Here is a 15,109-nt window from a genome sequence, read left to right as displayed (position 1 = left end):
CGCGGCCTGCCTTCCGAGCTTTGGGGCCGGGAATTGTGGGAGGAGGGCCCGGGCCCCACTGGAGAAGCCCTGTAGGGTCGGTACTCCAGGAACCGACCCCCCCCGCCCCCCGCGCCTGGCCCGAGGGACACTCGGTTGTGGCATTTGTCCAGCTGCCCCCTAAGGGGAGCGAGGCCATGGGGCATATAGGCTTGGCCTCTGACCCTGGGGACTCTCAGCCCAGGCCTGCCCCAGCACCAGTAGTCAGGGGGCAGCAAATTTTTAACTAGACACACTGATCATTAACAGGGTAGGAAGGAGTTCAGACTCAGCCTCACTCAGGGGCAGAGACCAGCTGGGCCTCGGGCCTCTTGCAGAGATGTTGGGCCGTGGAGTCTGGTCCTCCGTGAGGCAGGGGCTGAGCAGGGGCTTGTCCAGGAATGTGGGGGGCTGGGCCTCAGGGGAGGGGAGGAAGGTGGACATTGCAGGCATCTACCCCCCTGTGACCACCCCCTTCACTGCCACGGCAGAGGTGGACTATGGGAAACTGGAGGAGAACCTGCACAAATTGGGTACCTTCCCCTTCCGAGGTAAGTGGGGTCTGTCCTCTGGGGGAGTCGGGGGAGAGGTGAATGACCCCAGTCTCCTCAGCCAGTGAGCTGCTCAGAGACATTGGGTACCTCAGGAGGAGTCGTTTTAGTCTGGGAGAGGAGCAGGGCGCACTGCTCTGGAGTCAGGAGGCAGGAAGCTCCTTGCTGGCGTGCAACCTTGACTGAGTCTCACCTGCCTCGGTTTCCCCAGTTGTAAACTACCAGAGTGCCTTCTTAGGCCCTAGGTAATGGGTATGAAAGTCCTTGTCAGCTAAACACTGTGCGGTTGTGAAGGCAGCTGGGGGCGTCACGTGGCAACCCAGCCAGTGGGCTCATCTCCCTACAAGCCTTGTTTGCACACGCTCTTCTGAGCCAAGCCTCCCTGGATCCTCTGACTCATTTCCTCTTTACACGTGGATCTCCCCTCGCTGAGGTCAGGGACCGGACAACATGCAGCACAGCCACAGGCACAATAAATGAAGGGAAGAAGTGGCCAGGTCCTCCCATCCTGCCCACCCTCGTCTGTCACCCGTGACAAGTCCCTGAGGCGGTAATCTCACTAGCCCCATTTCACAGACGGGGAGCTGGGGCTCAGAGTGACACAGTTGCTTGCTAATACGTGGCTGAGCTGGGATTTGAACCCAGGTCTGACTGCAGGGCTATGCTTGGTTTCACTCCACAGCACTAACCGCTGAGCTGCTAGACCAGACTGTTTCAACAAATAAAGTCTGGTTGGCACCAGCTCTGGGAGTGGAGAGGTTCTGACCGAGGCGGGGCAGCGGAGCAGTTGAGAACATGGACTCTGGATTCAGATCACAACTCTGCCACTGACCTAGCTGTGAGATCATCTCTCTAAGCCTCAGTCTCCCCATCTGACACCTGGGAGTAATGATGCCCACATCGTACAATGGCTGGGAGAGAAATCCAAGAGAGGGCAGATGAAAGCACACTGTGAATAGAAAAGGGTGATGTACCCTAGAAGTTATGGATCCAGTGGTCACAATCACTAGGACCACAGGTCCATAGAGCTGCTTTGTGACAGTGACTACTGACCTGACCAAACCGCATCCACATCTCAGGGTTGAGGTGATGGGACCCTTTCCTAGGGCTCAGTGAATGCCCTGTGGATGCCCATGGTGAGCAGTGACACAAACTCTAAGTAAATTTCTTTTCGGGCTCAGCTTGCTGGGGCCTGAGAGTCTGCACGGAGGCCTGTGTCTCTTGAAGCAAAGTGAGAAGCTCCTTGAATCTCATATTTATTAAAAAAAATTTTTTTTAAGTAATCTCTATGCCCAGCATGGGGTTTGAACTCATGACCGCAAGATCAAGAGCCGCATGCTCCACTGACTGAGCCAGCCAGGCGCCCCTTGCTCCTTGAATCTTAAAAGGAAGGAAGACTCGGCTTCACCCTCCAGGTTCAATGACACCCTGGTGCAGGGGGTGGGGAGGGTGAACTCTGCGTCCAGTGCCTGCCTGCCACCCAGAGAATCCACAGACACCCCCAACCTCTTCTCTGGACCTTTCCTTCCCTCCTAGCTGCTCATTGACTCCTGCAGAGCACACGGGGGTGCCCAGGATCACAGGCTGCTGTGGATTTGGCAGGCCACGGGCCACGGGCCACGGGCGCCCACTGACCTACACAGGGTCCTGCTCCCGCCTCATCTCTCTCTTACCCACACACCAGGGAGGCAGTGGGCTGAGTAGAAAGAGCTCAGCATCCCGAGTTAGAAGGCTGGGTAAGAATCCTGGTTCTGCCAGTTATGGCGACCTTGGAGAAATCCCTGAACCTCTCTAATCTGACTTCCTCATTTTAGAATGGAACTGAGCCACAGGGTTAACGCATTCCTCCCAAGGAGCTCAAGTGTGAGGCCCTGACATAAAGAATAGAGCCATAGGGTCCTGTCACTGCTCCCAGGACACAGCCAGAATGCCCGGGAAAGGAGCCGTGAGCAACTTTTGCTCTACAGACAATGTTTTTCTGGCCCTGTCCTGGCCCCCGGCTTTGGCTTTGCTGCCCAACCCTCGGGGGCAGAGGAGGAAGCCCTCACATACCACAGTGCCAGGGCCTCCTACAATAAGTTAAAGGGCCTCCAAAGGGGAGGTGGGAACCTGCCTTTAATGAATCAGTGAACGGTTAGAGATTCTTCTGGAAGGTATTGCCTGAAACTGTGTAGCTCTCTTTATTTCTTATTTTTGAATTGTTAATTTTTACTGATTATTTGTATAAAGAGTATCATTTTTAAATGAAAGTTATAACTAGAGACCGGAGGGTAAAACTGTTGCAGAGGGGCCATTTGGCCCTGAGCTCACTCCTACAAACAACCTCGAAGATGAACTTTGAGTTGTTATTTCCAAATGAGGTTAGTGGACGACCGCAGAGCTACTTCAGCAGGACTAGGGAGATGATGTTCCCCATAAAACTTTGAGCTTGTATCTTATTCCCTTAGTACATAGACAAAGATATTATTGTGTATATTAAAGCCATTACTTTGTTAAATAAAAATATTTTGTTTAAAAAAAATCACAATTTTTACAACCCTGTTTTGGCATTTACTTTGGCATTCACTTTTATTTTTTTTATTTTATTTTTTTTAAAGATTTTATTTATTCATGAGAGAGAGAGAGAGAGGCAGAGGGAGAAGTGGGCTCCCAAGGAGCAGGGATCCCTATGCAGGACTCGATCCCAGGACTCTGGGATCATGACCTGAGCCGAAGGCAGACGCTTAACCATCTGAGCCACCCAGGGGCCCCTAGCATTCACTTTTAAAAAGTGAAATGTGGTTTTTAAAAAATGTGTTAGATGCCTCTGGGAGAAAAATAGAGGGGCCCAGGCCTGTTTCTACCCTGAGAGGCTCTGGATATAATTTGGGATTGTGGGCCAGGCTTTCCACTGTCTGTACCTACAGAGAGCCTGGCCAGGTGGCCCACCTGCTCATCATCTAAACTGTGCCCATTTAACCAGGGCTCAGGGGGAGGGGGGAGAATTCTGAGCTTGCAGGTGTGTCACTGAGGCACGAGGTAGCAGCCCCCATCCTGGAATGGCCTCTGGGATCTGGCATCTGTTGAAGACCCCTGTCCTATCTGCTCTGCCTTCTCAGCCCACTGTTGTCTCCTCTCAGTTGTGACCTCATGTTATTCTAGAATGAGCTCCTTCCCGGGCCCCTTTCCTTCTGGACCCTGCTCTGTAAAGGGGTTGGGGCTGCACATGTGCCAAGCTGGCGGCAGGGGTGGGCCCTGAATGAAAGGAGACACCGACGTCAGGCAGCCTGGAATGGATGCCTGGAATGGAAGGACCCCTTCAGCCGTGGTCGGCGCACCTGCCCCCTGGGGGCCACTGGATGGAGAGGGAGAGAAACCAAAGATTGGAAAAGAAGGATTGAGTTGCAGAATGGGTCACAAGCAGAAGGCAGAAGGGACTCAGAATTGGGGAAGCTGCTTTTCCACTGACCTCGGGGACAGCTGTCAGGGTGGGAGACGGGACTTGGGCCTCAGGAAACGGCCTGCCAGGTTGGACGTGAGGGATGCTGTGGCCTCTCCCCGCCCCGCCCCCCTAGCCACCTTCCTCACAATGGGGTTCATTGCTGAGGTGGGAGGGGCATCCTAGGAAGGGTCCAGCTGGTGGCCTGCCCGCCAGACAGCCTCGGGGAACCTGCCCTTTCAAGCATGAACCATACCATCCGGGCTCCCCCACTCCCAGTGTGCTCTTAGCTCTGCCTGCCTGGCTTAGGGTCCTGGAGGCCTTCTTGGAGCTCATCCAGCAACCATCATGCAAGGTGGTGCTGGGGGCTGCCCTCTTACTCGGCGGTGGAGGCCTCATGCTGTGGATTCAGAGGAGGAGGAGAAGGAAGACATCCCCTGCTCCTGCCCAGGAGGAGCAGGGGCCACCCGAAGGTCACCAAGCAAAGAATGAGAACTGGATTAAATCTCACTTTAGCCGCCTTTCGGAAGAGAAGCTGGCCGCCAGCAGCAGCACCCCCCCTGCCCCCGAGAGTGGCCGTGGGGCGGCCAGCACCACGGTGCGCACAGAGACCTTCGCCACCGGGCAAGGAGAGGTGGGCGCAGCTCTGCACCGGCAGTCCTTCACCAGCAAGCAGAGGTTGTCTGGCTCCTCGCTGACCAGAGAGACCCAGAGGGAGTCTGGAAAATCCTCGTCCACGGATGCGGCCACCTGGGCTGCTGTGGCTGCCTGTACCAAGGAGATTGACAACCTGGGACAGCAGCTGGCTCATTCCATGTTGCAGCGTGCCATGATTTACCAGAACTCAGGCCACCTGGAGTCCAAAGACATCAACCAGGAGGAGCTGAAGGCCCTCGAGGAGGTGGAGTTGAAGCTGAAGGGGAATTTCCTCACTCAGCGAGAAACCGCGGTAGCCGGCATGAACCACACACACACCTTCCATGGCCACGGTCCCCACGGCCACCAGGGGTATCCGAGCCACCAGAGCCACAGTCTGTCCAACCGCAGCCAACACACCTACCACCCCTTTGAAGCCACGACCTAACCACAGATGGAGATGCCCCTTCCCCCGACAGGGCTGGCACACAAGTGTGGGCCTGTTTTCTCTCCTGTGGGGCAACCCGTGTGGCCCAGGGTGAGAGGCTGCCGCCCAACACCCTTCTTCCTCAGCCCCCCACGGGGCTCCTGGGCCCCTTCAAGTCTTGTGAGTAGGGTCTGTCACGGAGAATGGCTCCCGACGGAGGGGCAGGTGGAAGGAAGGGAAGCAGCCGAGACACACGCCTGGGCCCCTGAAGACCCACCGAGAGAAGACAGGCGAGGCAGATCCCAGGAGCAGCTGAGAGCCCCCAGACTGACGCCAAATGCCTGGAACTGAGCCAATAAAGCCTTGTATACCCTCATTCTGAGTCTGGGGGGCTCTGTGGCCAGCCTCAGGACTGGGCGGGGATACGGGGAGAGGGTTCCGCTCCCACAGTCCTCTTCGTGTGGCCCTTGGCTTGGGCTTTTTGCTGGGCTGATTCAAGACTCCATAAATCAGCTTCCCCGGGTCTCAGGTTCTGGGGATGGGACGTCTCCCGGGAGCTCAGCACCCACCAACCCGCTGTTGGCCAGGGAAGGAGGAAGCGGCCAGGTGTTGAGAGGTGGGGGGAGAGACAGGCTTTCAGAAGCTAGTAAGCAAGGTGGGGTGTGGGTCTCCTGTCCTCTTGGTGTCATCTTCACCCTATCTCCTGCTGCTCGAGTCGTGTGGCCTCCTGCACTGCAGTGCTCTCTCCCTGCCCCACCTGCTTTCCGGGGCCGCTGGGATCCCCATTAATGCCTCCCCCGCCTACCTTCAGAGCTGTTGTGCCATATACTCTCTCTTCCTGTTTATGCTGCTGGTACTACGGATTAGTAGTATTACTAGTACTACCAGCAGCTCCCTCTTTTTTTTTTTCTTTTCAGTTTTTAGTATGTGCCATGTTCTATGTTAAGTGTTACAGCACAGTCCCATGGAGACAGTATTGCGTTACCTCCGTTCTGCAGATGAGACACCTGAGGCTCAGAGCTGTAATTCACCTGACAGGGCATGGACAGTAAGTGGTGGAGTTAGAGCCCCGCTCTGGCCGACTCCAAAGCTCAGACCCCAAGTCCCTGCCTTGTGCTGCCCCCTAGAGGTGGCCCTCCAGGGGGCTCCCTCTCTCATGCTTACCTCTGCCCTCTTACCACATGTCCTGACTCTCTGTGCCCTCCCTCAAGCCCGGGACTTCCCCTGCCTCCTCTTCCTGGGTCCCAAGAAGCCGTTTCTGGGGCAAGGGGGGACCTCCAGTAAGGGGCTTAAAGGGAGGCAGCTCTGTCTCCCATGAAAGTTGAGAGAAGTCAGCTACACCACACTGTCTAACCCCCAGTGGCTCCTTTACATAGAAATGTACCATTGGCATCTGGGATGAACTTACCAGTGTTTCCCAGCCTGTGGGCCTCAAACTTCCCAGAAGAAGGCGCCCAGAATCCTTCCAAAGGATGGATAAATCTACAAACACCCTAAATGTTGTTGATTGATTTTATGGGGCATAATTGGATGTATTTGAATTCATCTATCTATCTATCTATTGTAAAGATTTTAAGTAATCTATACACCCAACGTGGGGACCGAACTCACAACCCCGAGATTAAGAGTCGCATGCTCCACTGACTGAGCCAGGCAGGCGCCCCAGTATTTGAATATTTTTTAAAATTACTAATAAGTGACTTTATATAAATGTTAATGTGTGTGTGTGTGTGTGTGTGTGCATATATACACTTTAAATTTAAAATACTTCATACTGGATGTCGTGGAGGAGGCCAACATGAGGGGATGTCTGTGATCTTGATGATTCTTGGCAAAGTAGGGCCATGTACTGTGCAAGGGGGACAAAATAACAGGAGGGGCAGAAGCCAGGGGGAGTGAGAAAAGGCTCTCCGGGGCTGCAGCTCAGGGAGGAAGGTGGTCCAGGCAGAAGGGAACAGTATGCACAAAGGTGTAGAGGCAGGGTCGTGACACTGTGTCTGGGGGACCTTGACAGTTTGGCTGAAGGGGAACATTTAGAGATGCGCGAAAGGTAGCAGGAAAAGCCAGAAACATGACTCCGAAGTTTAGAGCCAAGAAGGACGTAGAAGAGCATACAGTCCAACTTCCTCATTTTACAGCAGAGACCAGTTTGAGAAATTTTGCCTAATCCTGCACGTGGAGGTGGGGGAGATGGAAGGGTTCTGGAGAACCTCTGTATATTTTTGGGTAGGCCACAGGGAAGGACAAGGAACAGGAGATGGAAGTTCAGAGGAGAGATGTCTGGTGGAGGGATCCTGGGAAGACTTCTGAGGGGAGGTGGCAAGGATGATGGGTCAAGGGGCATAAGAGTAAGAGAGACTGTGATTCCTTTGGGCCACATCAGTCACCATGTTCCTTGTGCATGCCCAGCCCTGAAGACCCACTCCTCTCCCCCAGCCACTCTGGCTCCCCAGAGCAGTCAGCATAACCGTGGGGCTGAGGGAGAGCAGCTTCTGTGATGAGCTGCATTGTCTTGCAGCTGGATCGGGCAGGAGAAGTTCCTGAGAGCAGGCTCCCCTCCCACAGCGGCCAGCCTCCTCCGCCTCAGATGGAAAGCTGCCACCCTCCTGATTTAAGGCTTGAGCACTTTCTCCGGACTCTGTCATAATTACAGCTAACACTGCTAGGTTCTAATCGAAGCACTTTATAAGTAGTATCTCATTTAAGCCTCACAACTCTTTAAGGAGGGCACTAATATCCCCATTTTTCATGTGAGGAAGCTGAGGCTTGGTGACGCCATTTGCCCAAGATCTCATAGCTGATAAGGGCCTGCGCCGAGTTTCGCGCAGGCTCCTCTGAGTTCAGAGCCTACGTATCCGACCACTCCACCCACCTGCTCTTTCATCGCATGCTGTCTTCACTCCCTGACCCGTCCGGGGCCCTGGCGCCCCCCCCCCCCGCCCCACTCTAGTCCCCTCTCTACACCAGGGGAGGCACAGCAGGCCTAAAACTGGACATCCCACCCAGGAGAGAGGGGGGTTCTTTGCAGCATCAGTTCACAGATTTCCAGGTGCTTTCTTGTACATCTTCTTGTTTGGGCCTTTAAAGTAGCCTTATGAGGTAGGATTGAAATGTTTTTATTATCATCCCGTAGAAAAGGAAATGGGGACTCAGATACATGATGTAATTTGCTCAAAAGGGGAGCTGGGTCCGACTGTTTCCCGACTCTGTGATATTCCCTCCTCCCCAGCCTGGCCTGCCTTCCTCCGGCCTGGGTCACATGCTCCTTTCTGAGACAAGGGAGAGGCCACCAGGAGTCTTGAGCACAGGGGCCTGCCTCCCCTCGGAGAGCGCAAGACCCAGCTGTCCTGCTGCTCAGGAGCCCCTGGAACTGGCCCCCAGAATGAAGGGGGTCTTGGGGATGAGTGAACACGGCCGAAGAAGTGGCTGGTGCAGGAATGGGCCTGGCCCCCTTCCAGGGTGGTGGTGGCAGCCAGGGTTGTGGAGGGAGGGAGATGTCTTTGGAGGCATTTCCATAGGGGCAGTGGCAAAAGTTCCATCTCAGAATCTTTGACCTCTCAGCAGAGGATGCTGGTCCAATCCTCTCCGGGGTTGGCGACTCACACATGGGGGCACTCACACTGGCAAAGGACCAGCACCTTTTGTAACAAGACAGAAGGAGGCTCCTGGCCTGACATGGAGAAATGGATCCTGAGGAGGCAACACAACAGAAGCCAAAAACTATTTGCCTCAAGATGCTCCCTGCAATGTTACCAAGGCAAAAAAGTGGGGGGGAAACTGCTAAGTATCCAGTGAGCCATTCTGGCAATCCACTCCGTGGAATCTGCTGGTGTCGTGAACAGCATGGAAGAAGGTTTGTGTTGAAAAGTTGACTCTCCATCACACTGTGTCCCCTAAGGATGACTCACTGGAACAATCTCTCTTGGTCCCAATGCCAGGAAACTCTGTGTGTCTCTGGGGCAGCTGCTTTGCTTTTATCTTGAGTTCTGCGTATCTGTCAGCTGATCACATTTCCCTTTTAGCTTTGACTGTCAGGAAGCTCCAAACCAAAGTGATGGCCCATCTCTCACAACTGCGTGGCAGGGATTTTGTATATCAGTATCCCGCCCCCCAGCTTTCTCTTCTTTGCTTTCTCCCAAGAGGTCTCCTATTTATTAATAATCTTGTTGTGTCATAGGCTGTATTTGTCAACTATTTCAGAACAATGTTTTTGGAATGGGATGGAGTAGAGAGGAGGAAGAAGAGGAAAGAGAAAGTGAAATGAAAGAAGCAGAGAGGAAAATGGTTTTACTCTAACATTCCCTTCAGATTCAGCCAAAGAGCATCAATTCTGTGATATAAAAGGGTTGACACCTTATCTGGTGGTGTTAGAAACCTCTCAAATGATCGGTCAAACAGGAAAATGCAAAATAAAATAATGGGATGTCACTTTTCACCCAGAAAATTGGCAAAAATTAACTCTGACAATACCCAGCGATAGCATGGATGAACACTAACAGGCCCTTCCATGTGGTACAAACTGGCTAATGAGGCAGACGTTTGGCACGTGAAGATGCACATGGATGTGGCTCAGCAATTACATGCCCAAGTAGACTGTAGAGAAGCTCAGACATGGGCACAGAAGACCTTATAGGATGTGTTTGTTTCAGCATTATTTGTAATAGCAAAACTAAGGAAACATTCTAAATGTCCCCAAAAGGAGAATGAAAAGTAAATTGTAGTCTAACTTCACAACAGAATATAATATAGCAATTAAAATGAATCAGAACTGTGTACTGCTAGGGACAAAGCTCACAACATAATCTTGAGCAAAAATAGCAAACCACAGATGCTTGTATGAGCTTGATTCCATTCCTATAAAGCTTAAAATGGCAAAAAACGTCTTATATCTTGTTTATGGGTCAATATGTATGCCTTAAGGGTATAAAGACATGAACAGGAACAATGACACCCGAGTCGGGACAGCTAGAAGAGGAAGAAAAAGGTGATTAGGGGAGGGTTGCCGTGGGTGCTGGGTACACACCTGTGGATTCTACTATTATCGAGTCTTTTGGGTATAGCTAAAATATTTCATTAACACAAAGAAAAATGGTGTGGACACTGCCGTCACAACTGGGTAAAACATTCTGCCTGCATCAGGACAAAGATGGGAAGGAAATGTGTGAACAACTATGGCGTTGTGGTGGTAGGGACCTGGGTGTGTGTAACGGCAACGTCCCGGTTGTTGGTAGAGGATGGGAAGGCGTTGGCTGTGATGGGACCTGTCTTGCAGGCTTCGTGGTCCAGGGCTCCAATGGCGAGTTCCCCTTCCTGACCAGCAGCGAGCGGCTGGAGGTGGTGAGCCGAGTCCGCCAGGCCATGCCCAAGGACAAACTCCTGCTAGCCGGCTCTGGCTGCGAGTGTGAGGCCACAGTGCTCTGGGCTCTGGGGGTGCTTGGGGGGCCTGGGAGTGGGGAGCCAGGCTCCTTGGCCCTGGGGCTGGTTCAGCCTGCTGGTTCTGTCTCTTCTGAACCCCTTGCTTGCCCAGCCCTTCGGCCTCCTGCTCTCACCCGCCGTGGCCCATAGGGAAGACTCCCTCTTTCCTCCTATAGCCACGCAAGCCACTGTGGAGATGACTGTGAGCATGGCCCAGGTTGGGGCAGACGCCGCCATCGTGGTGACCCCTTGTTACTATCGTGGCCGCATGAGCAGCGCTGCCCTCATTCACCACTACACCAAGGTGGGTGTGGGGCCTGGGACTGAGAGGAGGCTGCCTGGGGGGAGAGAGAGCAGCTGGGGGCCGAGGGGGAGCCTCCTTCCCGTGAATGGCAGCCGTGGGGACGGGGAGGGCTGCCGCTGGGCCGCTGGCCAAACACACTGTGTGGCTGTTTCCTCGCCTCTCAGATGGGAGGAATGGCCCGGTCTTCCTCACGGGGTCCTTGTGAGGACCGAGTTCCATCGAAATGCAGAGGACTTAGAGCTGAGCCTGGCACATAGAAAGCGCTCATGAAATATTGTTATTATCGCTTACAAGCAGGGAACACGGCACTGTGACTCCTAGTGCAGGAGGTGGGCATATGCAGGTGGCCCCCAGGGCCCCAGGCCCGGAGCTGGTGGTGGTGGGCAGTGCCTCGCGCCCCTCGGGCCCCACCACCTCTCCTCTCTTCTCTGCCTCCCTCAGGTCGCTGACCTCTCCCCAGTCCCTGTGGTGCTCTACAGCGTCCCAGCCAACACGGGCCTGGCCCTGCCCGTGGATGCGGTGGTCACGCTCTCCCAGCACCCGAACATCGTGGGCATCAAGGACAGTGGCGGTGATGTGAGTAGCAGCGTCTCCTGGCTGGGGCTCCTTCCTCGTCTCCTGGGCCATCAACTTCGGGGCAGCTCTGGGACCCGCTTCAGTCCTGGGCTGCTCTCGGGGTTCTTGCCGTTGTGTGGGCTCTCTGGGGCTTTGTCCAAGTTTTGGGGCTAGCTCTCTGGGGCAGGGGCGCTCATCCCCCGCCCAGCCCCCATCTCGCTTGCTGTTGAAGCTCTGGGCGTCGTTCTCACGCAGGTTTGCTGTTGCAGGTGACCAGGATGGGGCTGATGGTTCACAAGACCCGGAGGCAGGATTTCCAGGTGTTGGCTGGATCGGCTGGCTTCCTGCTGGCCAGCTACGCCGTGGGTAGGCCTCCTGCTGCGCTCACACTGTCGTGGGTGGTACAGCCAGGCCCCCCTCGCCAAGGGCTGGGGCCCCTTCTGTGGGGCCCTTTTGCCAGTCTCCCTGCTTGGAAACCTCAGAAGTCCAAACGCTGCTCGCTTGTCTGAAAATTGGGTGCTTCCGAGTGACCTTTCCGGGCAGTAGAGGGTGGTTGTGTATAATCCTTGGGCTGTAGCAGGGATGCCCGAAGTTTGTTCTAAGTCCTGAGCTCCCTGCTTAGTTGACAAATTTAGCCCCTCTAATCTCACCCTGTAAATCATTCTCTGAGGATAGAGGCCTTGGGGCTTTTCCTCTGGTCCAGGAGTCTGTTTTCGCCTCCCCCTGGTGCCAGGCCAGAAGGAACTGTCAGATCTATAGGGTTGGGCCAGGGATCTTCAGCTGCCTGATTCTGTTCTAGTCCAGGATCCTGGGAACATCACCGTTAAACCAACCATGCCGGTCTGTTGTGGGTTGGGCTCCTTGGGTTCAGGTTGGATTTGAGCCCGGGAGCGGGGAAGAGGGGAAGCATCTGCTCCCTTCGGCTGGAGCCGCAGCAAGGCCAGATCTGTGTTACTTGTCCAGTGCTGAGGGGACAATGCTGGTTCCTGGCCTCTGGTCTCCACAGACTTCGGCTTGCTGCCTGGGTCCTTGCACATCTCTCCTCTGCCACGTCACAGTCTCTAAAGTGCAAGGGCAGAAGAGGGGACCCATTGAAGCCTTGTTCCCGAGGGAGGGGCAGATGGAAAGAGCACAGGCTCTGGAGGTGGGGGGGGGGGGTAGTACTTACTGCCGGGCAGGGTATTCAACCTCGCTGGGCCTGAGCTTCTACTCTGTAAAGCAGGGGGGTGTTGTGAGAACGTGTGAGAATGTGGCCACGTTGTCCACGTAGTGCCTGGCGTAGAGTGGGGATCCATAAATGGCAGCTTTATTAGCTCATTCCAAATTTCCCACTCTCCAGTCTTGAGGCCACTGTGCTTAGGGTCACCCCTAACTAGCCTTAGAATCACATCACAGGCTGGCAGAGTGGCAAGGCCCCCCAAGATCACAGCCAGCCCATTTTCATTGCCCAGATGAGAACAAAGAGGACCGGGAAGTCTAGGACTTGGGCAAGTTCATGCTGCCAGTGGGAGGAAATGCCTGGTCTCCCGACTGTGTCCAGGGCTCTTTCCACCCCCACCCCCACCCCCAGCGCCGTCCCAGGCCAAATTCACGGGGGGGGCGGGGAGATAAGATTTCAGAAGAGCAAGGTCTTCCCGTCCACTCCACCCCCTTCCCGGACTGATGAGTCAGGGGGCTATTAGAGGATCGTGGAGGTGTCAACTGGCAGGTGGGACTTTACTCTGGGAGGTGTGTTGGGGGGTGCAGGGGAGGAACTGTTCTTAAGTTAGCCTTCAGGCTCTGTTCCCTGACCTTCAGCCTGTGCAATTCTACTTCAAATATGCTGGCAGCTTTTCTCTCTGGAAATCTGTACTCTGGACTCACAGAGCATGCCTTGGATATGACCAACCAGTGGCACCGAAATCCACATCCTCTCTCCCCAGAATAAGAGGTGCGGGGGCGCAGGCTTTGGAATTGCCTGTGAGAAGAGGCTCTGGCTGATGTTCTGCATCTTACTCTGGGGCAGGAGCTGTGGGGGGCGTGTGTGCCCTGGCCAATGTCCTGGGGGCTCAGGTGTGCCAGCTGGAGCGACTCTGCCTCACGGGGCAATGGGAAGATGCCCAGAAACTGCAGCACCGCCTCATTGAGCCAAACACTGCGGTGAGCTCCCAGCCAATGACCCCAAGGCGTGTGTGTGTGTGTTGGGGGGGGGGTGTCTGTGTCCTCATTGGGGCAGGAGCCAGGGCAGGCACAGGGGTCCCCACGTAGCCTCTTCCCTTTCAGAAAATCCTTTTAGAGAACCTCCCAGCGTGGGAACTCCAATCATGACTTCAGACAAAGTTGAGCCCTGTTGGTTGTGTTGGAATTCACTTAGGGAGCCAGTTAAAATTCTAATCCTCTAGACCCAGGAATAAGCGTTGAGACAAACAACCTGGCTGATTGTGGTGACATAAGTAATCCCGGGACCTTACCTAGAGATGCACTGCCTGGGGAGAGTGAATCATGGGCCTTTCCATCAGCTTTATGAGTCAGATCCCGGAGAACAGAATGATTGGGAGTAAAGGAGGAGTTAGAAGGTTGGATGTATTCAGAGCCCAGACTTCCCAGGAGAGTTTTGTCTTTCAATAATCTTCTCTGCAGTCAGACGGTGTACCCCAATTCTGTATTGGGCAAGTCAAGGAGAAGAGCCGAGATGGAATGCCTGTCAAGAGCCCAGCAGCGCTGTGCAGAGCCATATTGGGGTCTGAGGCAGGAAGGAAAATGTGTGTTCTTAGAGACACCTTTGTATGTGTATTTTAAATTAAACTTTTAATTTTGAGATAACTGTAGGTTCAGATGAAGTTGTAAAAAATAATCCAGGGGCACTTGGGTGGCTCAGCCGGTTAAGCGTCTGCCTTTGGCTTGGGTCATGATCTCAGGGAGACTGCTTCTGCCACTCCCCCTGTGTGTGCCCTCTTGCTCTCTCTTTCTCTCTCTCTCTCAAATAAATAAATAAAAATTAAAAAAAAAAAAGAAAGAATACAGAGAGAGTCCATGTACCCATTCCCCAGTTTCCCCCAATGGGAATATCCTACAAAATTACAGTACAATATCACAACCAGGATTTGGACTTTGATACAGTCCAGGTACAGAGTATTTTTATCACCAGAAGGATCCTTCATGTTATGCTTTCATGACTACACCTACTCACCTCCTGCCCCCACTGCCTCCTTAACTCCGGCAACTGCACATCCATTCACCATTTTTATAGTTGTGTCAGTTCAAGACTGCTATATGAATGGGATCATTGGGTCTCTAACCTTTGAAATTGGCTTGCTTTCACTCTGCAGAATTCTGTGCACATTTATCCGAGCTGTTGCATGCAGCAATAGCCCGTTTCTTTTTATTGATGAATAGTGTTTCACGGTGTGGCCGGGCCACACTGTGTGTAACCATTCACTGGTGGGAGGACGGCTGAGTCATTTCCAGTTCGGGGCTATGAGAAGCTGCTCCGAACATTCATGTACAGGTTTTTTCGTGACTGTAAGTTTTCATTTTTCTGGGATAAATACATAATTCGTGGGTCATATGATGATTGCATGTTTAGTTTTTTGTGTTTTTTTTTTTAAAGATTTATTTATTTATTTGAGAGAGCGAGAATGAGAGAGAGTACAAGAGAGGGGGGAGGGTTAGAGGGAGAAGCAGGCTCCTCGCCATCAGGGAGCCCGATGCGGGACTCGATCCAGGGACTCCAGGACCATGACCTGAGCCGAAGGCAGTCGCTTAACCAACTGAGCCACCCAGGCGCCCTGCATGTTTAGTTTTTT

General features: G+C 53.7%; 2 protein-coding genes across 7 annotated transcripts in view; both read left to right on the top strand.

Moving 5' to 3' along the window:
* The first annotated feature begins 3 nt into the window (after nt 1-3).
* Nucleotides 4-15,109, top strand: part of HOGA1 (4-hydroxy-2-oxoglutarate aldolase 1) — a 22,385-nt gene continuing 7,279 nt past the window's right edge. Inside the window, exons 1-7 of one of the 6 annotated variants that reach the window (XR_014146229.1) lie at nt 5-569; nt 10,323-10,451; nt 10,642-10,769; nt 11,211-11,345; nt 11,594-11,690; nt 13,330-13,463; nt 13,944-14,087. Coding sequence is in view for 3 of the 6 variants with exons in the window: in XM_031033554.2 (XP_030889414.1) it covers nt 359-569; nt 10,323-10,451; nt 10,642-10,769; nt 11,211-11,345; nt 11,594-11,690; nt 13,330-13,463; nt 13,944-14,102 (993 nt within the window). In the remaining 3 variants the exon portion in view is untranslated. Of the gene's footprint in view, nt 570-10,322; nt 10,452-10,641; nt 10,770-11,210; nt 11,346-11,593; nt 11,691-13,329; nt 13,464-13,943; nt 14,316-15,109 lie in introns of those variants that run through there. The other 5 variants (XM_031033554.2, XR_014146230.1, XR_014146231.1 and 2 more) reach the window with 5 other exon arrangements.
* On the top strand, nt 3,712-8,599 carry C6H10orf62 (chromosome 6 C10orf62 homolog). Its single transcript, XM_006738302.3, has one exon. It carries the CDS (start codon nt 4,385-4,387, stop codon nt 5,069-5,071), a length of 687 nt encoding a protein of 228 aa, XP_006738365.1. The 5' UTR covers nt 3,712-4,384; the 3' UTR covers nt 5,072-8,599.

The sequence above is a fragment of the Leptonychotes weddellii genome, chromosome 6, assembly GCF_054177405.1.
Source record: "Leptonychotes weddellii isolate Sample4059 chromosome 6, ASM5417740v2, whole genome shotgun sequence".
NCBI classification, from domain to species: domain Eukaryota; kingdom Metazoa; phylum Chordata; class Mammalia; order Carnivora; family Phocidae; genus Leptonychotes; species Leptonychotes weddellii.
The sequence above is the reverse complement of the archived record's forward strand: the minus strand, read 5'-3'. Positions and strand labels throughout refer to the sequence as shown.